Raw genomic sequence first — 24,310 nt, 5'->3', positions numbered from 1 at the left:
ACGCACTGGTATACTACAGATTACGTTTCCGACGTTAAGATGCATGCGGCCCATGCCCGAACGCCTTGCTGACAATGACTTTCTCAGACTTGCAAAACATCATCCCAAATAATTACAGTACGCCCTTAAGCGAATGAACCGAAGTTGATTGCCAAACGGCTATGTCTTGTTTAACATGAGCACGAGTTTTCTTGCGGTGGCTGGCTGGGGTTGATGTTCACGTCGATCACTGCATCTTGGATTAGCATAGCATTCACCGCAACAATGTGTACGTCGAGACGTACTCTGACTCTGCCCTTGCTGGCCCTCGCCCTCCATGCCCGGTAACGCCTGCGCAATTCTCTTGAACAGCGCCTTTACGTTGTGTCCGACCTTCGCGCTCGTCTCGATGAACATCAAGTTGTTCTTCTTGGCTTCTTCTTCACCCTGCGCCGTTGTAACCTCGCGCTTGTCGTTCAAGTCGGTCTTGTTGCCCACGAGCACAATAATGACATCGTTGCCGCGCTCGCCTCTGACATCGTCTACCCATTTTCTTGTGTTTTCAAACGTCTTCTTGTTTGTGATGTCGTATACAACCACGGCTACGCTAGAATCGCGGATGTAGGAGGGAATCAGGGAGCGGAATCGTTCCTGGCCGGCGGTATCCCAGAGCTGCAGGCGGACAGTCCGATCTTCGAGGTACATGGTCTGCGTAGAAGATTAGATGTCGAACTGGATTGCCGTATCTATGGCGGCTTTGCAGCAAGCATACCTTGCTTAGAAAGTCGATGCCGATGGTGGCTTGGTAGGTGTTGTCGAACGAGTCGTACATGAAGCGGGTAATTAGAGACGTCTTTCCCACTGCGAAGGTAGATTAGCACGTGTGTCGCAAACCGCTATATCTGCGATAGTATGCATACCACTTTGTTCGCCCAGGAATACGAGCCTGCAGCCGGTTAGTATACGAAGTTGGTCTCCGCCGCGGAGGACAGCTCACTTGAACTTCTTGAGCGGGTTTGAGTAGCCCGACTGCGCCATTGTGACTGGAGGTTGTAGATTTTGTGAATATCGGAAGTCTCGAAATGTGTTATCGCAGAGGACCAGAAGCAATATCCCGGCCGTGTGTCTTGGTGGGGTGTCGTGTCTGAATAGGAGTGTCGGTCGAATCTGGAGGCCTGGCACCCTGGCGGCCAACACCGACTACCGAGTGCAGCAGGGGTCCCGGTGGGTCCAGCCCGTGCGCCGCTTTGCTGGTCGGAATTTTGGGTCGAACTTTTTGCGACAACGAACAACCCCACAACTACTTCGAGCACGGCAACCGTAAGACACCATGGCGGACACCGAAGCAGCGCCCGCGCAATACAAACAGTCGAGTCGCAAAGGCAAGAAGGCTTGGCGCAAGAATGTCGATGTCACAGAGATTCAATCCGGCCTAGAAGATGTGCGCGATCAGATCATTCAAGGGTGTGTACCATATACAACACACAGACGATGCATATACTAACGCCGCTACAGTGGTGTAATCTCTGAGAAGACCGCAGACGAGCTTTTCGCCGTCGACGTCCTTGGATCGGCTGAGATCCAGAAAGAGGTCGCGAAACGACACAAGCCTCTAAAGGTCGACGAGATCCTCGCTAAGCGCTCTGCCGTTCCCGCCGTATCCACCCGGAAGCGACTCTCGGAAATCACCGACGATGGCAAGAGGAAGAAGGCAAAGGTATCAGGCAAAGAATACGACAGGCTGAGGGCGATTGCATACGGAGGCGAGCAGACCAAGAAGGACGTCGTACAGACCGGCGACGCCGCTTACGACCCATGGGCAGTTCAAGAGGTCAAGGAGGATCCTCGTTTCTCATACCTTGAGAAGAAGAAGCCCAAGGTCGAGCCGAAAACCCTGAAGCACGCACCCATCTCGCAGGCAAAGACCGGCAAGGCCATTCCCTCAGTCCGCAAACCTACCGGTGGAAAGTCGTACAATCCCCTGCTGGAAGACTGGCAAAACGAGCTCATGCGCGAATCCGACAAGATCGTCGAGGTTGAGAAGAAGCGCCTGCAAGAGGCCCGCGAAGAGGCCGAGCTCATGGAGAGAGCAGCTGCTGAGACAGAATCTGACTCAGGCGAGGAGAGCGTGTGGGAGAGCGAATGGGAAGGTTTCAGTGACAATGAAGATAAGCAAGCCAAGAAGAAGAGGCCAGAGAGGAAGTCGCTGTCACAACGGAACAAGATCAAGAGGAGAAAGGACGCGCAAAGAAAAGCGGTCCACGAAGCAAAGATGAAGGCCAAGGAGCAACAGGTCCAGGAGATCAAGAGATTAGCCAAGAGCGTAGAAGAAAAGGAGAAGGCGAGAGCCGCTGTGAAACAAGCTCTTGAACAGAGGAATGCAGAGCTCGCGGATGAGGAGGACGATGGCGAAGAATTGGAGCTGAGGAAGAAGCAATTCGGCAAGGCACCGTAAGTACCTATCCACGTGTCACACATCGAACAACTCCTAATCGATTACAGTCTACCAGAGGCCCCGCTCGAAGTCGTTCTACCAGACGAGCTCCGCGACTCTCTGCGTCTTCTCAAGCCAGAGGGCAATCTGCTCAAAGACCGCTTCAGGACTTTCATGCTCCAGGGCAAAGTCGAAGCCAGAAGGCAGATCCCATACGCCAAGCAGAAGAAGTACCACGTATCGGAGAAGTGGAGCTACAAGGACTGGCAATTGCCCAAATAGACAGATATGGACCGACAGGCCAGTACTGCCACCCGTGTCGATCGGCGAATGCACTTCTTTCGCGACCACTATAATTTTGTCTCACTTGCAGTTATTTGGTGACTCCCTAACTCACTCAAAATGGTAGTTGGTTGGGCACAGGCCGCTGCATCCCCCGCAAGGCGTGAGCTACTTGTCATAGGACAGGTCAAGGTCAAACTTCCATCGGCGCAATCTACGAACGGTAATTGTATGTTCCTTGTAACGCTTGTCTGATCCTGACCTTGCCGATTTGTACCACATGCAACGAAAAGTCAGAGCGCGCCTTCCCGTCCTAGCCTCACTGTTATAGTGGGTCACCTAAGCATTCTATCAGTGAAGAGGCAGAGATTGTGTCACCGGCAGGCGTGTTTGCTACATCGAGACGTTATCTGCTCGATTTGTATTAGCTTACGGGTAGAGACATGCTCTCACCTCCTCCGTCTTCGCCCTCGACCAAGGCTCCCTCACTCCCCATCTCTGCTCGCACGACCCATTCAGACAGAAAGACCCAGTCACGACGCAACAGCATGGCAATCCAAGGTGAGTCGCCCTCTTCCCTGCTCATGTCACTTTACTGACCTTCAGCAGGTCCTTTCCGATGCTCGAACTGCAATGTTATCGAAGAACCCGCCAATCCTCTCAAGCGCTGCGGCGGCTGCAAGGTGCTCCGTTACTGCTCTCTATCTTGCCAGAAGGCGCATTGGAAAGATGTCCACAAGCACCGGTGCAACAAACCTCGTAACCACAAGGATGAGAACTGGCCTGAACAACATATGCCTGCACGCATCTACCCGCACAACACTCACCTCAGTATTACGTCCGTGGAAGCATATGATGGGGTTATGCCCGGACTTATTAAACAAGATGAGCCTATGAGAATTCACGAGCAGAAAGCTTCCGCTTCTGACAAGATTCTACTGAACAAAGACGAGCCGACAACCTACAAACTCCTCATCGAGAGCTTCCGCGCTTGGGATGAGACAAAACGTTGCAGCCTCGGGGCTATGATAGACCCACGCGACTCGTATATGGACGCCACCGTCAAGTACAACACCGGCTACCTCTTCCAAGGACTACTTAAGCACATCGCCAATAGCGAGAAGACTGCGGGGATCCTTCCTGCATGGTGGAGTGCAGACAAAAGAGACGCATGCATCGAAGTCGCAAAAGAGATGTATCACTGGGATGACCTTCCTGAGGCAGGCATTCCCAAGGAGGTAAACGAGTGGCGCCGGTATGGGGGCCCGTCTCTGAGATCGCCTTTGCGTGCGCTGGGCATGAAGATTGAGGGGATCGATACAATGGAGGCGGTAAAGCTGGGATACTACAAAGTAAAGAAATTGCCGGACGGACGCATCGTTATCCATAACGAGACCGATTTGAGTCACCTGGAATGAGTGGTTCTGCAACCATTATGTACTCTGAGATCGATTCTGGGATGTCGGTAGTGCGCAAGAGTTTCACATCACGGCTACCAATAAAAGTAACGAAAGAAAAGTTGAAAATTCGTCTTCAAAATGTCGAGTCTAGTTTGCAAAGTGATCAAGTGAAGGCAGAAGGACATGACGACAAAGCAGTACCCGGTATCCTGGATTGTGGGGTATGCAGCGCACGGGCTTCTACGCGTCATCTCACGATGGAGACAGCTTTGACACTTTGAACTACGCGACTTGTCAGCGGTGACGAGCTCGTGCCTTGACTAATTACCCCTATTCTCGATGTAATCTCTTAGTCCCCAATGCGGCTCATTCCAGACAGACGAACCTAAGCATGCCATCCTCCTCCCGCCGCACTCAGCACGCACCAGCATCCAACAGCGCCGACGAAAGCTCTCCCAAGTTCACGCCCTCTCCACGCTCCTCACATTCCTCTGATGGCCTGTCCATGATACACGAGCCGAACTCTTTCGAACTTCGCACGATTACTCCACGAGATGAACCCGCATCGAAAGAGGGGCTGGGAGAGGAAGACGAGGGCTTCCTTCCTAGTATACGGCGCGCCTCTTTGGACTCCGTGCAGAGCTATGAGTTGTATACCCCAGATGAAGATCGCACAGTGCTCAAGAAGCTTGACCGGCGGCTAGTCGCGTTCATGGCCTTGTTGTACATGCTGAGCTTCTTGGATCGGTCGAGTGAGTACTTTCTACACCTAGAAGACTCGTAGGGGACACATGTACGTCAGATGTGCGCAAAGCAGGTCTGGTAGGCTCCGCGACACTTGCTGATGAACTCGGTAGATATTGGCAATGCGCGCATAGCTGGTCTGGCAGACGACCTGAAGCTCAGCTCCACGCAGTATGAGTGGTTACTGTGGGCGTTCTATATTACATACATTCTTTTCGAATGGATGACACTACTGTAGGTAGTCGCCAGTTACAAACGCCGCACCGCTAATCCCGATAGGTATCGTATCATACCACCACATATCTATATATCTCTATGCATCCTTTCTTGGGGCATAGTCGCGTCACTCCAGGCAGTAGCGACATCCTTCGGGTTTCTCCTTGTGCTGCGAGCACTACTTGGCATCAGCGAAGCGGCATTTGGACCCGGCGTACCCTTTTACCTATCCTTCTTCTTCCGCCGATCCGAGCTCGCCTTTCGAACCGGACTCTTCATCAGCGCCAGCCCCCTTTCAGCATCGTTTGCCGGAGCGCTGGCCTACGTTATTACCAAGGTCGGTGAACATGGCCCGCTTAGTCCTTGGAGACTACTCTTTCTTCTGGAAGGGTTTCCTTCCGTATTGATTGCCGTCTGGGCATGGGACTTTGTACCAGATGGACCGGGACTGGCGAAGTGGCTAAGTCCCCGACAGCGCGAGGTTGCAGTAATGAGGCTGAGATCAGAAAAAGAGAGCGAAGATGAACACCAAGAAGAGAAGTACCAGGGTGGACGAAGAAGAGGACGTGTCGACTTCCACGAAGTTCTACAGACCCTAAAGGATCCTAAGTCTTACTTGACAGCGCTCATGTTCTTTAGCTGCAACGTGGCCTTTAGTTCCATGCCCGTGTTCCTGCCGACCGTAATCCGAGATATGGGCTGGGAGTCCATCACGGCCCAAGGACTTTCAGCTCCGCCATACCTCTTCGCTTTTGTCGTCGTCCTTACGACTGCATATTACTCTGATCGACTTCAATCACGCTCAACGTTCATCATGCTTCACTCTCTCCTGGCAACGATCGGGTACGGTACCATTGCCATTTCCGGATACCTACAGTCTGACAACACCATGATCCGCTACGTCGCACTCTATCCCGCCGCCGCAGGCTTCTTTAGCGCTATCACAATCATCATCACATGGACACTCAACAACCAAGAAAGCGACAGTAAGAAGGGCACCGGTATGGCTCTCTTGAACATCATTGGTCAGATGGGCCCACTAGTTGGCACGAGCATCTTTCCAGATGACGACGGCCCTTACTACGTCAAGGGCATGAGTATATGTGCAGGATTCATGCTTCTTGTTGGTATCCTCGCTGCGATATTGAGATGGGTTTTGATAAGAGAGAATCGCAAACTCAACAATGGTCGCAGTGCAGAGTATGCTGGTGTGCCGCTGGATGAGGGTGGGAGCATGAGAAGAGAAAGGAAGAAGTTTACATTCATGCTCTGAATCGTAGTTGAGAAAATACCATATGTTCTGTACTTTTCGTATTGCATACGATGACTCTGCATATCCTCGGTCTCCTCAACACCCTCGATCACGGGAACGATCGGGGTCCTCTGCCTGTACGATGCCCTCTTACGTTCGCCCTTGGCCAACTATTTGCGGGCCTCTTCAATTGCCCCATAGCACCGTTCTGCTGCAGCATTTGCTCTTGCACGTCGGTCGATAAGTCGGCCTCGGGTGCTGCTCCTTCGGCAAAAGTGGTTGAGTGGGTCTGTGACTGAGGGGCTGGTGGCGGATGTGTGGAAGCAATATGAGCAGGCATTGGTTGTGGATAGAATGACGCATGGTATCCTCTACCGCCCTGTCCAGGCCAAGTATAATTATAAGAATGTGGCGGTGGTCGAGACGGTCGAGATAATCGCGATCCACGGTGACAGCAGTAGCACATAATAATTCCAATGATAATGCATGGGATAAACACGGCGATGAGGATGATACCTGCTTTGTCTCTTTCGCTCATGACGGAATCGAGTACTTGCACCCTGACGATTGGAGATAATATGTGACAAGGTAAAGAGCCTAAAGCAAAGAAAGTGAGATAGTATTTGTGCACCCTCAACATGGGCATGTTGGACATGTTATGCATCCATTGATTGCAACGAGCGTTTACTAACAACATATCGAGAGTTCGAACGGACCTCGATAGGCTGTATACCACTACCATTGCCTCCGAAAACATACTCTCTGTTAGCCTTGGGTACTCCATCTGTTCGATCTAGTGCGTCGCAAGCCGTGAACGCAACTCCTATACCATCCCGTCTAGAAAGTAAAAGATCTGTGCAGTCTCTTCAATCTTCTCGGCCTCCTCGCTTGGGCCATCATCTCCCTTTCCCGTGGTCCCCCGATATGCTCACGCGTAAGATCTAAGCCGTCAAACGCTGATTCAGGTAGGTCCAGTGAGCCTTCATCCACCCACCCCCACTTTCGCGGTCTGGCCATCTCGGGTGTGATATCCAATCCATCATACATCTCACTCAGCATATGCTGTTCTCGTGTTTGCCTCCTAGAAGGTACGTATCTTGTGGTGGTAGAGTGTACTCTTGGAGCGTATCGAGGAAGACCGAAGTCGTATCTGTATGACGCATATTTCTTGGACCGGGTCTTGGACGGTTGCTTGAAACGTGGATTGTGATATGCTGGCTCGAATGGCGGGGATGTGTAATCAGTCCAGTCCGTATCCACTGTATATGGTTGCGTTCGCCTTGGACGCTTTCCACCACGTTGAAGATGGCAGTGGCAACAAAGACATAGAGCGGCGATAGCTATGATCAGGGGGACGAACACGGCTACGAAGATGACGCCTATGAGATCCCTGTCGTTCATCGCTTACGGTCGATGTGTAGCAAAGCTCAAACGGTGAAGGTAGGACATTGACACTAGTGTTATAACAAGAAGCCTCAAAATGGCAGTTGTACAACCAAGACTACGGTCAGGTTTGTCAATGTACTCGCGTCGTTTGGCAAACCGGACATTCGTTGTGATAGGCAAACCCTGGGCTTGTTGACGCATCTGTTACGGAACGACAGATTTGTTGGAACAACATCACAATGTTTGTGAGAGACAATTGATGCTAAAGTGCGCAGGGACTGCCAAGTTGAAATATCAGTAAAGGAATTGACTATTTAAGCTAATTATATCGTACAAACTTCATCGAGAACACTAAGCGCCTACCGCATAGACAGCTTCGTAGGCAAACCTCATTAACCTTAGACGGCAAGACCTAGTGCAGCGCCCGAAGCGTTTGCTCGACTGCGATACCCAAGCCTCCAACACCCAAAACAGTCCACAACCATTTGTTGCTTAGCTCATCGACGCTGGGCCAGAAAGCATTCTTGTCCGCTCTGAACTTCTCCAATTCGCGGAACTTCTCGGGGTGAGAAGCGGAGTATCGACGTTCTTGGTGTTTCTCTTTCTCGGCGTCGCCGCCAAAGAAGCGGAGGAAGGCGTAATTCGCGGCGGGGCCTAGGAGTTCGATAGGGGCGAGCATGTCTGAGCCGTAAAGCATGACGATGAAGGAGATGTGTACGAGGGCGTCGCCGAGGTAGCTATACGACATTAGCGAATGACATGGACTCTGGAACAGGGGTACATACTTTGGATTGCGGACAATGCTCCATACTCCTTCGCGCATGATGCCCTTGTTGCCTTCGGCCTTGAACTGATCTAGCTGGTAGTCTGCAAGTGTCTCCATCGCCAATCCTGAAGAGAACAAGCCGACAGCAAACATCTGAACAAAGGGGTGGTAGCCTGTCATGACAGCACCCTCGTGTCGGAATGGTGCGGTAAACGGCAGACTGATGAGCATCTGGAAGAAAGCCTCGGGTATGAAGACTTTGAACAATGCGCTGTTCCAGAAGCCCTCCTCCTTCTTGACTTCGGCATATCGTGGGTCGTCCTCGCCTCGTTGAATCGAACGGTTAACGATGCGGTAAAAGAGACGCCCTCCCCATAGTGTAACACCCGTGAGGATAACACGCTCGTGCCATGATAGACGACTGAATGCTTGCGAAACGGTGTAGCCTTGAGCAAGACGGCGTCCAACGGCAGACCACCAGGCGTTCACGACCTGACCACTGGGCCAAAGCCAGTCCTTGGCTTCGACGCGGTTTGTGTATCGCGCAGCTCCGTACGCAATGATGGCCAAGCCAGAATGCAGGGTGAGTGATGGGACAAGCGTGTCTTTCAGGATGCCTACATCGAAAAGTGAAGCATTGTGGACATGGACCTTGGAATGAGTCGTATCCACATAAGCCGCAGGTACTGAGGCCGCTGAGCGGTTGGTGGCGGGTCTTGGGCTGCTGCCCGAGCCGGGCTGCAGGTAGAAGTCGTGAGGTTTCTGTTCAGCAACTTGAACGCGAACGTCCGGAGGACGCGTTGGGTCGCTCGACGATGAGCTGAACCAGCCAGACGCCATGATATGAGCAGTGTCTGTCAAACAAAGGGGTGTGAGCTGAGGTTGCGCGAACCGTCACGAGCAGACGGCTTTAACGCTCTCGCTGCTGGAGCTTTCCCCGCATTCGAACGGAGGCAAGGCGCGTGTTGGCCTGCATCTCATTCGCCCGGTTGCAGGTGGAATTTCATCCGTCAATGAAGTAATCCACTTTGACCCAATGGTGTGGTAGTGTTTAATCAGCCAACCGGGCTGTGTGCAGTGGTGTGAGGTTTGTCGCGTCCTGTTTGCGTGGTGAAATGAATTCGCGTGACGAAAGTCCGTGATGTCATCAAGGCCCATGCTTCAACGCCAGTGAGGCCCACATGTTTGACTACTAGGTGCGGCAAGTGCACGCGGAAATGCCCCTCATGCCGAGATACTATCGTAAGGCTCGAGCTAAAAACATATAGAAAACACCAACAATTGACACTGTTTTAATTGTCTTGAATGCAGTCATGGCTGATAACAAGCCCCATACTTTCAACCCGGAAAATGTACCGGAACCTCCACCAACGTACGACCAAGTCTGCATCACTCCAATAGTGCCGTCGTCCAAGTTGATCACCCTTGCTGGTCAAACGGGCCTTCGAAAAGACCATAGCATCCCATCCGACATTAAAGAGCAAGCAAAGGGCGCTTATGACAGCATTCACAAGTGCTTGGCGGCGGCTGGAGCTACACCACGAGACATTGTACGCTATGAATCTTGATCAAACACTTTCCAGAGCAGTGTTGGCCATGTCACTAACTTTAATGTAATTAGGTGCATGTTCGACATTACATCGTCAAGGAGACCGGCAACCCGGAGCAGAATCGAAAGGATGTAGTAGATCGTGGCTGGGGAGATATTTGGATCGAATATATGGATAGGGAGGCGGATGGGCATAGACCGCCTGACACGGTTGTAGGTGTTGCAAGTCTGGCGAAGAATGAACTATTGTATGAGTGTGAAGTTACAGCTATGATTAGCTAGTCGCTGTCTCGATGTGTCCTCCATAGACGTGCCGAGGTCAGAATCAGTACACGTTGAGATCAAGTCCATTGGTCTTACAGATAGCTCTGAAAACGAAGACAGACTGAACGTCTTTGAAATACTTCTGTATACAAGAAGAGTTTGTTGTGCAAGATGTTACGCGCCGTCGGCAAGTTCTGGAAGTAGTAACAGACTGACAACCGTTGCAGGCGGATGGAGGGGCACGATCGGCTGTACCTGCCATTCAGGGCTTAATGCGACTGGTCGCGGGCATCACCACCGGCTCGCAAAGGAGATAAGCACGTTACTTAGGTATATTGTTAATTGAAGTAGCTTTGCTCGCTTTTCTCATATACTTCGATCTCTTCCGTTCATGTTCATGATGGCGCCTAAATCGTTGTTGTTTCTGGTATCGTCTCTCAAGCTCCTCGCAAGCGCTCGCGATGTTACCTTTCCACCAATTTCTGGCTATTCGTCGCAGCAGATTATTCCTCAGGGTAATCTTGAAATGGACATCACCCAAGCAAAGTTTGCAGGGCTGATGACATACGCCAATTTACCGTATGTGCACTGTTTAGCAGCAGAAGGCCAGGATGTGGAACCATTCGACATCGCAATTCTTGGTGCACCGTTTGACACTGTAGGTCATGTACATTGTGTGCGCGAGATTCCGCATCGGAGTCGGGCGCATCGCAACAGTCAAGGTTAACAACGGGCAGGGCGTTACGGCACGGCCTGGAGCGCGCTTCGGCCCGAGTGGCATCCGGCAGGGCTCAAGTCGGATATCGCCAGACGCTGCTTGGTCAATATATACAGGTATGTCGTATTATGATGAGGGTGCGCGTATGGGCGTTCATCCCGCAAGCACGGACTTAGAGCGTTATTCAAAACAAAGCAACAACGAGCGGCACTTGTTACACCACGTCATCTTGGCAAGTTGTGTTCTCGAGGCGTCCATTCGTGCGCTAGAATTTGTCCTGTGTACCCTAATCTTGGTCGCAGTTCCTTGTTGTCTTGATGATGCTGCTCCGTTCGCTCCTGCATGAAGCCAACATTGCATCGAAAGACACTAATCATTGTGACAAAGCGACTTCGTAACGTAGTGACTGACGGGGCTCAGGCGAGAACGTCTTCGCGGATTGGGCAAAAGTTATCGACTGTGGCGACGCTCCTTTAACATTTTTGGTAAGACACTGGAGGAACGACCAAGGAAGACTATAAATAACGTGTCTGGAAGGACAACACTGCGGCCTTGAAGCAGCTTGATAAGGCGCACAAGGTTGGTGAACGCTCGAAATGACTGGTTCAATTGTCTGACGACCATCGCCAAGATCGTGTCCTCAAGAGCGACCAACTCGAGCGAGCGCACGACACCAAAGATTGTGACGCTAGGTGGTGATCATACCACAACCTTATCGGCCCTTCGATCGACTCATCGTCATTGGGGGCCGGTGAGCGTAATACACTTCGACAGTCACATCGGTAGGTTCGCGGCTCGTTTTGTTGAGCTTCACTGACAGCTGCGTAGACACCTGGGACCCAGAAGTACTAGGTAAGCCGAAGTGCTCACCGATCTGATCAGAAACTGACATAGTGAAGGCGGAGGTATCTCCCATTATGCGTGAGTCCGAATATCAGAACGTACCCTGCATATCGCTGATACAGTGCAACAGTGGTGTCAACCATGGAACATTCTTGCACATTGCTCATGAGGAGGGCTTGATCCGGAATACTAGTATACACGCGGGCATCCGAGCTCCTGTGGTACGGCCGAAAGGTGATGTGCGCAACGACCTTCGATGTGGTTTTGAGATGGTCAAGGCCCGGGCAATCGATCGACTGGGTATAGCTGGAATCATCGACAAGCTCAAATCTCGCGTCGCTGGAACGAAGGTCTACATCAGTGTCGACATAGACGTACTCGATCCGGCATTCGCACCTGGTAAGTCATCAAACAAAGTATAGCAAGGACGATCATCTCCGACCGAGCATTGTTGACGTCCACTCTTAAAATACTCTGCAACATTGTGACTGACACATGCAAATAGCTACGGGAACTGCCGAAGTCGGTGGATGGAGCACACGAGAGCTTTTATCCATTCTAGACGGTCTCGAAGGACTAGACGTCGTTGGGGCAGATGTTGGTACGTATTTTCCGAGCCCCGTTGACTTATTAGTAAGAGCACTAGAAGCTGACTGAATGTACTCGCCGCAGTGGAAGTGGCTCCCATTTACGATAACCCGGGTGAAACCACCGTATTGGCCGCTGCAGAGGTCGTTCACTCTCTAATTGCTTTGATGGTGAAGTCGCCATCTTAGCGATGATACCGTGATAACCCAATGGGGGTTGTGACACGGGTAGAAGTCAGGTGGGTTCGTAGGCAGAACGATCTCTGGCTGTGTCGTTTTGTTGGGTATCGGGGCAGCTTAGCAGGCACACTATCAGCCATCGTACTTCACCATGCTCGACACGGTGCCTACCATCTCAGAACTTGAGAATGATTTGATATCATCGTACGACTATAAATAGTACACTTCCTCGGACACAGACTGAATGTGATGGATTCGGTTTGCTTCCAAGCTTTGTGATCTCATCGAATCGCTTCTCCACATTTTCAGTGCAGTGCATGTGACACTCAAAGCGCCTTTCAGTTGACTCAGTAGAACCAAGTTGCTTTGAACTGCTACATTACACGGGCCGATAGTAGGGCGTGTGCTAGTCGACGATTGGAGACATGGACCGTCTAGAGATTGGCGCCATCAGAAGGTAACCGTCCGACTATGTTGTAACGCTTGCTGAAGAATGTATGCCAATCATTAAGAACCTGTTTTTCCTTCTCGGATAGTCCGGAGTAGTCCGATATGCAGTCTTCAGGCTTGAGAGAAGACAGACCGAGGGCACGGTTAGGCTCTTTCCCCGCAAACACTGGGACGATAAGTTAGTCTTCTGCGGTACAACTTGGTGCTACATCTCAGGCGACAAACCGTGATAGCCCTTCCCAGGTGCGTATGTCTCCTTGCCGCTCACATCGAACACGTCACCCTGTTGATGGTCAACTTCTTCTGCGCTTGCACGAGAAAACCATTGAAGAAAGGCAGCTATAGTTACCTTGATTGCGACAAGAGTTGGTAAACCCTCGTTTGTGCCTGCTGGTGGTCAGTGCCTGGCCACTCAAATACCAGCCAGTCGCTGCGAAGCCGTACCATCACACTTTGCAAGGTAATCGCGTTCAATGACATCATCCTTCGGCGGGTTTAGTGCGACGGGTTGCTTTGGCGCAAACTTCTCCTTCTTCGGCTGCTCTGTAGAGTCTGACATGGTGGAGGTCTAAATATCGGTATAAATGATGCAGAATGTCGGATGGGAAGTCACGATGCTGGCCTGTCTGCTGGGCAGGCGCCCAGGTGGGGCTCCACGCCCATGCCGCGCTAGGTTAGTCGCACGAGCCTCATGTCATTTCCCGAGGTTGTCACGAACTTCCTCATTGCACACGCCACGACCAACCACTCTGTGACGCCACGCGTGTCGTGATCAGGCACCACATACGTGAAGTTGATGTTCGCAGGTTTCGATACCGGCATCAACGCGCCTCTCGGAAGAGCCGTCAGTAGTTACGAGCACCATGTCTCAACTGCCCATTGGAGTCACCCGCCGTTCATATGAGGCCATATGCCTGTTACCATATATTTCGTGATATGTAGGTACAATACTGATAGTGTACAGTGAAGATCGCAGCCACAGAACATGGCGCCCAAACTTTCCACTCAGGACATTACAAGCGTTAGGATTCGCCGCAAAAGCAATTGAACAACCGCCCAGGCGTGCAAACAATCACGAAACCCCGACAAACATGATGAAAATCCGATCCGACTCTTCACTATCTTGTAGAGGCGCACCTGCTTTCTCGAGCTGATAGAAGACCATCGGTCGAAACCAGGTGGTGGCTATTGCTCGCATTGCATCCATAGAACCAATTATCTTCCGCTGGCGACGGTGTACGCTGACTGGGACGTATGCACTGCTGGATCGTACTGGCTCTGTCTGACACAGTTGGTGCAGTTTGTTTCCCGTTGATCCCATGTTCTTCTAACGTTCCAAGCGCCAAAACATTGGTGGCCGGGATCGTTGCGTGCGAAATGGCAGTGCTGCATGAGTCGATACTCGTTATGGCCACACGGAAACTGGATCTTTTCGTAGAAGCACATCTCAAAGGCGCTGATGGTATGACTATCTGTCCGATCCTGTGTTCGGGAACTACGGCCATTGTCAGCTCGCTGGCCGTGGTGGAACCTGGCGAACTTACATCCAAAGCACGTGTGCGTGTCTGTCTCGTACTCGAGATCGGCGATTGTGGACACAGATTCCAGCTGGATCATGAACAAGCTTTTGGTGTACGGAATTCCAGAAGACCGTGGAGAAAATCTGGGGAAATCTGGGGGTTGCACTTCCAAGGAGAATGTCACGAACCTTTATACGCCACCAGCCCACGTCACCGCGATCGCCATACGCTTTTCCCCACGGTCCTTTAGCCGCCATTTCCTTTGAGTAATCTCATGGACTAGAACAATACCTTGTCGCGGTAAAGTCACACACAAAACGCGCAAGCCCTCTCAAGCCGATAGATTGCTCGCCACACTGGAGACCTTGTCTAAGCTTTACGCTCGGCGCGCACATACAGTTTTGTCGTCACAAGTCCTTTGTTACATTGCATTAGCGTGGAAGAAGCATGCACACTTCTCATACGTAACAAAGAGGTATGGGTGTGGTGCTGGAGCTACGTGAGCCCGAGTCAGTTTGTATAACTATCCTGGGCCGCATAGATGTAAACTGCATATGCAGTAGACCCTATTCATGCATCTGTTCCACGAGCCCGGAACTTGGTCCCAGAACCCGGTAAAAGACTTCCTCAACATTCGCTATCAGCATTGACAACATCTCCCGCTAGTTTGCCCTAATCTGGTCCAAGCTAGAAGCAAAGGCTAGTCTATCTCATTACTTTCTCTCAAGGATATCGCATGCTTCCAACCCCGATATTGTGCTCGAGATATGTCCGAGAGACAACAACATGTACCGTTCTGACGGAGGTCCAGCAAAGGTCAACTGCAGCTCCATGCACGGTCGTCTCCACTACTGGAAATGTCTCCCAAGCCAATACGAACCTGCCTTGACATGCAGGATACATCTTGAGGTATCAGCGCTTGCAATTGTTCACTTACTCTTCCAGTCAAATTACCAGTTGGTTGGAATATGTGAAGCAAACCATGAACTATTCAGCACACCCTCGCTGCATCCACTTCGCCGACTAATAGCCAGTACTCGAATCGAGCAAGTAGTCCTGCTACAGCTGCCTGCAGGTCTTGCATGGGTAGGATAGATCTTCATACACAGAAATCGCCCGCCAGCCAAAACAGATAACTGGATTTGGCTTGTTGCTGCACGCTGTGGTTTACGGTAACTGCACGCGGATGCGGGAGTCAACTTCCCTATCTAGTGCAGTCATACTGCGGCGAAGACCATGTTGAACCGTCGTCTACATAATCTCAAATTCTCCGTATCCGCTGTAAGCATGCTTCCTTCCCCGCTTGCTTCGCAATCACTAGCCGCTTCCCCGTTGTACCCCCACATCGTCGAAACACACTGGCTGCTACAAACTTGGAACCCCAAGCCATGAGCACATCTGAACACGAGTGACTGGCACGATCGTTGAGTGGGCGTTCCATATCACCTTGACAACGGCGTGAACCCTTTTGGCTCGCTCTTCTCAATCGAGCGGTATCATGGACACCGCGTCAGTAGAGCGATGTTGACTGCCACTGGAGAATGTATTTGTGCGGAATTTAATGATGACCTGACAGATGAAGAAGCCTCCGTTCGAGGAATTATGGCATGCTAACAGCACAACAGGTCTCGCGCGGAAACGGTATTCCAACCGGCATAGAACGTCACACCGGGGTATTCTTACTTCTACTTTGCAGGCCGATGCATGCTCGTGTAACAGCTGCATACAAACTACAGCATATAACATCGACAAGGCTCTTCGCGTGGGAAGAGCCTGTGCTACCCGTGAAGAGTTCGCGGATGCAGTGATGCAGTACGCACAACCTTTCGGTGACTTGGCTGTAACCCGAAAAGCAGACGATCCTGTGTCCTCACGAGCCCGAAATGGTGTAGACAAGCGAACTCAGCATGCCATATGGCACAAACTGAGTAACCCGACATAAGGCCATGGTTTGAAGGAATTTGGGAGTACGCCTAGAGGGATAAGCTCTTGCTCAAGATGAGTGGTTGACTCTAATGACTGGTTCTCCAAAGCCGGTCTGAGCTGAAACCAAGGACTATGCTGACAGCTCGATCTCGAGGCGACCATGATCTCTACTCGTATTGGATATGTACAATAACCTAATGTACTAGTGAAGTAGTTGGTAGGCTGGTATTGTAGTCAATTATGGTGTAAGGAACGTTGTGACGTGTTTGTCCTTTGACGATACACACTACTCATGATGAACTACAAGACGAGACACAGCTGACTGGAACCGACGATCGAGTGTCCTCGATACACAGGATCGATCGCGATCGATCGTATCTCACTGCGCGATTGCACGTTCGGACTGAGCAGTGCGATCAACTTTGTTCGAGTTTACTGACTCGAAGAGAGCATTGAAGCAACATCACCACGCCCCTGTGCGTGTACAGTGTTTACGAGTCGTGGTGCACCTACGGAGCTTTTACTGCGGGCGGGTGAACCCGCCTGGGCGCACCTTCCGGGTATTATAGTGGAGTCAGTACATGCAAGCTCCCCGTCGATTCGTCGTCTCGTCATCTCTTCGACGTCGACACTGACACCGCATTTTAAGGTCCACACGAGAAGTGAAACCCCGATGTTCCAATTTCGGCGCACTCTGCCGAGGGCAGAAAGCTTCAGTCAGTCAGACACGCTTGGTTCATTCCGTCCAATACCGGTACGGTTATTTTGCTGGATGCGTCGTTTGAGCCCACTATATACATGAATGATGAGTACGAACGGAGCAATATAACATCCAACAATACTGTGCTATGCGTCACCAGGGTATATCATCGTCTATCACGACATACATCGTCTCGAGTCCGGGTCACGCCTCTTCTGTTCTTGGGTCCACCTCAGTCGTACCGATAATCTTCCCTGTAAGACCTGCACCGAGACGGCCTAGATGGGCTACGCCAACATGATTTGAGACAAAACCGGAGAGTTCGAATCGAGCTGTCGAAGCAGCGGCTCCGCGGGAAGAGACGAGACTGCGGCAAGCAAAAGCGGGTACGCGTTGTGAAGTGAAGGGGAACTCACCGTTCAGACTTTGCTAGGGGAAAGATGGCGGGTTGAAGGTGGACACCTTGGCTGTCCGTCATGTTCAGTATCACGAAGAGTTTGGGAACATCGCGGAGACGGGCGGTAGAGAATACATTCATAGAGAACTTGGAACAACAATTACTTTTCCATTAACATCGACGCCGTCGCTAATGCCAACAAGGACGTTTAGCACGATCACGCTTTACCAGCCTTTCTCGCCTTCCGCGCTTGTCTCTTTTTCGCGATGATTCTTGTCCGCTGCGCCAGCTTTCCGTCTTTGCCCTTTACTGCACCGGCATCCGCGCCAGCTTCCGCAGCACCCGTACCCTGCTTTCCCTTGCCGCTGTCCTTACCCTTGCCCGCCTTCTGACCCGCAGCGCTAGAATCACGCTTGCGCTTCTTGCCTTTGGTCGCACCCGGCTCGGCATCATCGCTGTCAGCCTCGCCATCAGCCTTCGACTTTGGTGGCTCTCTGGCCTTCTCCTCGCGGTCTGAGCGCCTATTAACAACATTGGCGTTTTCGATGGCAAACTCGACAATGAGACGTTTCCGCTTGTCTGCGAGTGCTTCTTGAGCAGCCTTCTTGCTCTTTGGCGTGGGGCCAGACTTGATCTTGTAGTCCACGGCGTGGCCATTGAGCCATCGAAGACCCATGAGCGCATTTCGGTGTGTGTAGTACTCGATGAATCCATATCCTCTGCTTCTTCCAGCACCAGTGTCCTCAGAAACTTTGCTACCAGCGGGCGTCTCAAAGACAACCTTGGCTTGCTTGACAATACCCTTGCCCTTCTTCTTACGCATCTTCTCTGCGACAAGCATTTCTTGACCGCCACGAATGACTTCCTCTTTGTTAAGCTTTTGTCGCTTACCCTCCTTGACATCGGCAGCAAAACCAACGACGGCGCTACGAGCAAGCTGCTTCAGGTCCTTGGATGTGATGCTGCGAGGAATGTTGCGTATGGAGAGACGAGTGAGAGATAAATGGAGCGATGGGTTCTCCTGGATTTGCTTACGGCGCATTGTTGCGCTCTCTTCGCGCATCTTGATTTCAGAGGGCGAGAGCTTCTGGTAGAGTGGCGAGTTGGACGCAATAGTTCCTTCGGAGAGAAGGTAGAGGCGACGCTTGTCTTTGTCTCGGCTAAAGCGCGAAGCAGCGCCTTCCGCTGTCAGACGCGTAGCTTCATTCTTGTCAACTGCGCGGGAGATTTGTAGGATGCGACCGTCGATGGTGTATTTGCCTGTTGGGTCGGCGTCTTCGTCTTCGAGCACAGAGTGTGTGACAGTGATGGTGGAGCCGTCCTTCTTGTCGAGGTTCTTCTTTTGTAGCTTGACACGTGGGACACCTTTAAGGCAGTTGATCATGTCTTCTTCTGCAAAGAATGAGACGAATCCTGTGCCTTTCGGTCGTTCGGTCTCGCGGTCGACCACGACACGGGCAAATCGGACGCCACCGAATTGCTGGAAGTGCTCTTTGAGACGTTCGTCGTCAACTGTGAAAGGCACATTGCGCACGAAGAGAGTGTATTCCTCACGCTTCGGTCGGTTGTCCTCTTGTTCAAGCTCCACTCCGCCATCTTCGTCATCCTCTGACATGTCCTCGTAGTCGGTGTTGCTATCGTCTTCGTCGTCGTCGCTGTCGTCCGCTTTGTCGTCGTCGTCGTCGTCGTCGTCGTCGTCATCGGAACTGGCAGCAGAATCCTCGGCGTCTTCCATATCTTCATCTTCGTCTTCTCCGTCTGGTTTGGCATCATCTCCCTCCTGTGCAGTCTTTTGCAGGCTCTGCCATGTTTCCCGGTCCACAGCCCAGTCCACAGCGATGGGTCTTTCATCGACCTCCTTGCCGTTCAGCTCTTGTATCGCCCTCTCCGCGTTCTTCTTCCCACGTAGCGAGACGAAACCGAAACCTCTCAATTCACCATTGGGCTTCTTGGGCAGATTGACAAAGTTGACTTTGCCATAGCTTCGGAACAACTTTTGTAGATCGTCCGGCGTCTTAACGGTCCATGGCAGATTGCGAATGATCAACTTTGGTGTCTGCGCATCCTTGATCTGCTGCTCGCGCTCCGCCTTGGCCCTGTCACCAGCCCTCGGCCTCTTCTCTTCGCCTTCACGTTGTCTCGCCTCGGCAAAGTCGACCTTGATCTTCTTGCCCTTGATCTCCGTATTGTTCAGCTCCTCCTTCGCTCTTTGCGCATCTTCGACGTCGGCGAATGTTACGAAACCGTAGCTTTTCGATTCCCTGGTTTCCTTGTCCAGAACAACGAGCGCGTTCTTGATTGGGTACGATTCGGAGAAGTATTCGGTAAGGTCTTCGGTCGTAACGGTGGGCGCAAGTCCGCGAACGAAGAGTTGTCGGCGCGCAGCTTCTTTGGGCGCCGCTGTAGACGAATTGGACGGTTGCTCGGCGTCGGCGGTTGCTGTGACGGCTTCTGCTCCATCGAGCGAGAGACGCTGGCGCTTTCTTCGGGGAGCCATTGCAAATAGATGAGGCGAAAATCGTTATATGCAGTTCTGGTCTTCGGACATGCCTTGCAAAAAAAGTTCCAGTATCTCGGCGCACAGATCCACCGCGCCGGCCTTGGCGGCTGCACGGAAAAGTGGAGCCAGACCCTTCCAGCTGGAGGCCTCGACGGAGACACCTGCGCCTGCCTCATCGTCTGCTTCCAAGCTGGATCTCCTCCCTTCAACTTCACCCACTTTCCTTCACCGTTCAGACTTGGGTCCATTCGAGTCGAATTTCGGATCGCGATCTGCTGCATGAGTTGCTTCGCCCAACTGGGGAAGCCGAGGCGTCAGCCTGCACATCCCCACTCAACCTGGGTCATGGGGACTCATATCTTCGCGCATGGCTATCTATGGTTGCACGTTACTCGAGCGATGCCGTTGTTGACACAATTTGGAGCACACAAGAGCATGCGTTTTTGAAATCCCATGCTGCCGACTCGCCACGCTATCAACGTGCATCAATCACGTAACCGCATAGGAGCTGACCTAGGTATGCTTACAACAACGGGCTGCGAGAACAACAAAGTCATGGAAGCAAAAATTGATAATCCAGGCGCAAGTATCTTCATGATTACTCACATCAATTTGTTATCAGGGCTATCCCTTCGCGCATCACACGACTTCGCGGTCTGAACCGTAAGCCTTCACCGTTGTTGTTGCTCCAGGACGGAAACGGCCTTTTTCGGAAGATGCTCCGGTTATGTGGAATGGCCTAAATTGTGAAACGTTTCTGCTCTGAACAATTCAATATTCCGCGGGATTGATACAGAGCGGCAGTCGTGTCCGTTGCACCTTTCCTAACGACGAGGTGTGTTGAACAGCAAGATCTGCCTTGTCTACACCCCATAGCGTTAGCACCCGGCACTCAACGTCTGCACGCAATGCCATGGATACTGCTCCTTTGACACTTCTGACACCGAAGCTACACCGGCGCAATCAAATGGCTTATCAGGCGTCGCTTAACTACTGCCCAACGTATCCTAGCCTCCCCCCGCGGCGGAGTGTGGTGCCGCCCATGTGAAGCCCATGGCACACACACAAGAGGGGTAAGCGCCGAAGAAGGATCTCTCAACATTTTGTCATCTTTCGAGAATTCAGAAAACTGTTCAACAATGTCGCGTCGAAGCTCTGGGGCAGGCGAGAGCGACGCGCTTTTGAGCGCTGGCGAGGTTATCGCATCTTCTTCTCGCAATTATTCCACAAACGATAGCACGACTCCCACCGAAGGCGATATTAGAAGAGATGGAAAGTTGCCGGGCGAGGACAAAGAGAAGCCAGTTGACCACAATAGATCTAACGACCCGGAGCGTTCACGATCTTTGGCCGAGGAAATTGGAGATGAGGGTATCTCTTTGTACGAGAAGAAATGCATGCTCATCAACCGCGAAATTGATCTCATGGGAATGGGGCGGTACCAGTGGTCGATTTGGGCGCTTTGCGGGTTCGGCTACATGATCGATTTGATGTGGGCACAAGCCTTCGGTCTCGTTCTATCGCCAATCCAACAGGAACTTGGCTTTGGTGCTGATCAGACTGGAAAGTTGTCCACTGCCTTTTCCATCGGACTCACAGCCGGTGCATTTGTGTGGGGAGTCCTCGTGGACTTGATCGGGAGAAAGGTCTCTTTTAATCTGACAGTCTTTATTGCTTGTATATTTGGGACATGCATCGGCGCCCCGAGCACTTACAACGCCATCTTGGTTCTTACAGCATTTACTGGGTTTGGTGTCGGAGGCAACATTCCCATTGACACTACAATTACCCTGGAAGCCACTCCACAGAGCAAGCGTTACCTCCTTCCGCTATTATCGATCTTCCAGCCCATTGGTGTTGTCATCTGTTCCGTCCTCGCCTACGGGTTCATCCCAAACTGGTCTTGCAGTCCAAACTTTTCGGAAGGAGATCGAGCGTTGCCTGCCTGTAGTGCTGTTGCTACAGGGGTACAGTGTTGTTCAAGAGAGGATAATATGGGATGGAGGTATCTCCTCTTCACGCTAGGGGGAATCACCATACTCGTCTTCGTCTTACGATCGGTCATTTTCACCTTCCAGGAATCGCCGAAGTTCCTCATATACCGTGGCAAGGATGCCGAAGCAATCGAGGTACTGCACACCATGGCTCAATACAACGGATCCAAATGCGACCTCGTTCTGGAGGATCTTGTATCCCTAGAGCACGAGTTTGATTCAGATCGAAGTCGTGGACCTATGCTTGGAGGTGGTGTCAAGCAGCTCAAATCTACATGGACTGAGAAACTCAAACTGGAAGGCGATCGCTTCAAGCTTCTATTCTCGAGCTTTCAGATGACAAGGTTGACGCTTTTGGTATGGTTGACGTACATATGCGATTACTGGGGTTTTACCGTTGCTGGTGAGTTCCACGCCTATCTCGCTCGATGAACATATGTTGACCTACAACGCAGGCACTTACCTCCCACAAATCCTGGCTGTGAAGAATGGCGCCCTCGACCTTTCTCTCCGCTACACCTACCGCTCTTACATCTTCATCTACCTTCCTGGAGTCCTCGGCGTTGTTCTTGGCACCTTATCTTACCGCGCATCGCGGGTTGGTCGCAAATGGACAATGGTCGTTTCTTCTGCATTGATGGGCATCTCCATCTTCCTTTTCAGCAGTGTCAACTCAGCAGCTTCGAACATAGGCTTCAATGTCATGGAGTACTTCTTCCAGTCTATGTTTAACTCCGTCTTGTATGGTTGGACACCTGAGGCCTTCCCAGCACCCATCCGAGGAACAGCTTGCGGCATCGCGAGTTTCTGGGGCAGGCTGTTTGGTATCGTCAGCCCGCTCATTGCGCAGCATCTATATGCGGGGGATGGCGCTGGAAGAGACATCAACAGCGTATTATACCTTGCTGGAGGTGTGACATTGGGCTGCGTCATCACAACGGCACTGTTGCCCAGCAATCTCGTAGGTCGACAGAGCCTGTAGAGGTGCGGATACATGAAGGGGAGGAAGCTTGTATTTCATTCAAGGCACATGGGTCCTTAGGGATCTTACATGGATGTCATGCCTCGACAGGAAAAGATTCGGACGTAGATAGGGACATTTGTGAAGCGTTCGCCACTGTAGATACCCGCTACAATACGTAGCATCCATTACTAGTACGAGACAAGCAATATATGGGTAAAGCAATCAAAACAGCGAGTGTCTCAGTCGATCTCATGTGCCCGGCCAGCCGGAAGGCTGACTTCACAGAGCTCGTGCTATTTCTCTAGTATTCGCATGTTTCTCGTTAAATTGACGTAACCCAATACGGTCCGCTTATACTCCTCAACGCCGTCGATGCTCGTATCGTCAAGATCATAACTTCGTCTTTCCTGTCATTTCTGCTCTCCTTTGTTCCATTACGTACCCACTCGCAACCGGATTGTAACCCTGACTAGCGACTTGTGGTATAGGAAACGGCGGTTTCTTCAGGTTCTGGGTGAAGAAGACTGGATGCCGTATTGCGCTGTCGTACACGGGTGTAAAGAAGGTGGCTGGTGTTTGCGGGGGACCGAAAGGTGGCATGGCTTCGATTTGGGATCGCGGTCTTACAGGATTCGTAGGCGAGCCTGAGTGTCGTGTCGTAGACTGCTGGGGGACCTGGGATGGCGCGTGGCCGGCGCGTCGTTGTTGGTGCGCGTATGAGGGTGCTGAGGACTGCTGGAGAGGCTACATCATGTCAGCAAGCATTACGGAGTTACGATAGAAAGCGGCGGACCTTTGGCCTCGAAGGCTGCAGAGTAGAGATCATGTCAGGTTGCTCGCGCGAGAACGACCCAGCCAACTCTCTATCCGTCGCAATAACGATGCGGACCCTCAGCTATCACGTACCTCGGCAGAGTGCATACAGTCCATCTGACCATGCCCGTGCCAAGACATGGCAAGGCCTAACGCCAAAGGGTAATTTTTTTAAGGTGGCAAGGCCTTAGTATGCCACCTAAGGGAAAATTTCTACAATTAATCCTTAATTAATCCTAACTTAAACAAAATATAACTTTCTTAATTTTATATATTTTAAAAAACTTTATATTATAAAGTTGTAGAGCTTAATTATATATATATTTTTATAATATAAATCTTTTTAAAATAATAAATATCTATAAAGTTAGAGTGTGTTTTAGGTAGGATTAGTTAAGGATTAATTCTGAATCGATTCGTGCACAGAGGCTTGGCATGCCATGTCT

At 51.4% G+C, this 24,310-nt stretch overlaps 10 protein-coding genes across 10 annotated transcripts; 6 read left to right on the top strand and 4 right to left on the bottom strand.

The window, feature by feature from the left end:
* Nucleotides 1–159: 159 nt before the first annotated feature.
* Nucleotides 160–1,017, bottom strand: RAB6 (Ras- protein Rab6; the record flags this gene model as incomplete). The annotated part of the gene is made up of 5 exons (XM_049377627.1): nt 160–200; nt 285–687; nt 752–840; nt 900–925; nt 977–1,017. 5 exons carry the CDS (start codon nt 1,015–1,017, stop codon nt 160–162), a joined length of 600 nt encoding a protein of 199 aa, XP_049232668.1.
* A 292-nt stretch (nt 1,018–1,309) lies between these two features.
* Nucleotides 1,310–2,695, top strand: J4E87_006021 (uncharacterized protein; the record flags this gene model as incomplete). The annotated part of the gene is made up of 3 exons (XM_049377626.1): nt 1,310–1,443; nt 1,495–2,430; nt 2,482–2,695. 3 exons carry the CDS (start codon nt 1,310–1,312, stop codon nt 2,693–2,695), a joined length of 1,284 nt encoding a protein of 427 aa, XP_049232667.1.
* Nucleotides 2,696–3,243: 548 nt separating this feature from the next.
* J4E87_006020 (uncharacterized protein) lies at nt 3,244–4,113 on the top strand (the record flags this gene model as incomplete). Its single annotated transcript, XM_049377625.1, has 2 exons — nt 3,244–3,256; nt 3,305–4,113. The coding sequence occupies 2 exons, from the start codon at nt 3,244–3,246 to the stop codon at nt 4,111–4,113; spliced, it is 822 nt and encodes a 273-aa protein (XP_049232666.1).
* Nucleotides 4,114–4,486: 373 nt separating this feature from the next.
* J4E87_006019 (uncharacterized protein) lies at nt 4,487–6,328 on the top strand (the record flags this gene model as incomplete). The annotated part of the gene is made up of 3 exons (XM_049377624.1): nt 4,487–4,847; nt 4,953–5,073; nt 5,119–6,328. The coding sequence occupies 3 exons, from the start codon at nt 4,487–4,489 to the stop codon at nt 6,326–6,328; spliced, it is 1,692 nt and encodes a 563-aa protein (XP_049232665.1).
* Nucleotides 6,329–8,105: 1,777 nt separating this feature from the next.
* Nucleotides 8,106–9,299, bottom strand: J4E87_006018 (uncharacterized protein; the record flags this gene model as incomplete). The annotated part of the gene is made up of 2 exons (XM_049377623.1): nt 8,106–8,430; nt 8,479–9,299. The coding sequence occupies 2 exons, from the start codon at nt 9,297–9,299 to the stop codon at nt 8,106–8,108; spliced, it is 1,146 nt and encodes a 381-aa protein (XP_049232664.1).
* Nucleotides 9,300–9,772: 473 nt separating this feature from the next.
* J4E87_006017 (uncharacterized protein) lies at nt 9,773–10,290 on the top strand (the record flags this gene model as incomplete). The annotated part of the gene is made up of 2 exons (XM_049377622.1): nt 9,773–10,009; nt 10,081–10,290. 2 exons carry the CDS (start codon nt 9,773–9,775, stop codon nt 10,288–10,290), a joined length of 447 nt encoding a protein of 148 aa, XP_049232663.1.
* Nucleotides 10,291–11,907: 1,617 nt separating this feature from the next.
* Nucleotides 11,908–12,490, top strand: J4E87_006016 (uncharacterized protein; the record flags this gene model as incomplete). The annotated part of the gene is made up of 2 exons (XM_049377621.1): nt 11,908–12,232; nt 12,396–12,490. 2 exons carry the CDS (start codon nt 11,908–11,910, stop codon nt 12,488–12,490), a joined length of 420 nt encoding a protein of 139 aa, XP_049232662.1.
* A 544-nt stretch (nt 12,491–13,034) lies between these two features.
* J4E87_006015 (uncharacterized protein) lies at nt 13,035–13,609 on the bottom strand (the record flags this gene model as incomplete). Its single annotated transcript, XM_049377620.1, has 4 exons — nt 13,035–13,216; nt 13,276–13,333; nt 13,400–13,437; nt 13,495–13,609. The coding sequence occupies 4 exons, from the start codon at nt 13,607–13,609 to the stop codon at nt 13,035–13,037; spliced, it is 393 nt and encodes a 130-aa protein (XP_049232661.1).
* Nucleotides 13,610–17,810: 4,201 nt separating this feature from the next.
* J4E87_006014 (uncharacterized protein) lies at nt 17,811–20,090 on the bottom strand (the record flags this gene model as incomplete). Its single annotated transcript, XM_049377619.1, has 1 exon — nt 17,811–20,090. One exon carries the CDS (start codon nt 20,088–20,090, stop codon nt 17,811–17,813), a length of 2,280 nt encoding a protein of 759 aa, XP_049232660.1.
* Nucleotides 20,091–21,232: 1,142 nt separating this feature from the next.
* Nucleotides 21,233–23,069, top strand: J4E87_006013 (uncharacterized protein; the record flags this gene model as incomplete). The annotated part of the gene is made up of 2 exons (XM_049377618.1): nt 21,233–22,490; nt 22,543–23,069. The coding sequence occupies 2 exons, from the start codon at nt 21,233–21,235 to the stop codon at nt 23,067–23,069; spliced, it is 1,785 nt and encodes a 594-aa protein (XP_049232659.1).
* Nucleotides 23,070–24,310: the final 1,241 nt, after the last annotated feature.

The sequence above is a fragment of the Alternaria ethzedia genome, assembly GCF_023757985.1.
Source record: "Alternaria ethzedia strain BMP 0044 chromosome Unknown scaffold_13, whole genome shotgun sequence".
Classification (NCBI taxonomy): domain Eukaryota; kingdom Fungi; phylum Ascomycota; class Dothideomycetes; order Pleosporales; family Pleosporaceae; genus Alternaria; species Alternaria ethzedia.
The sequence above is the reverse complement of the archived record's forward strand: the minus strand, read 5'-3'. Positions and strand labels throughout refer to the sequence as shown.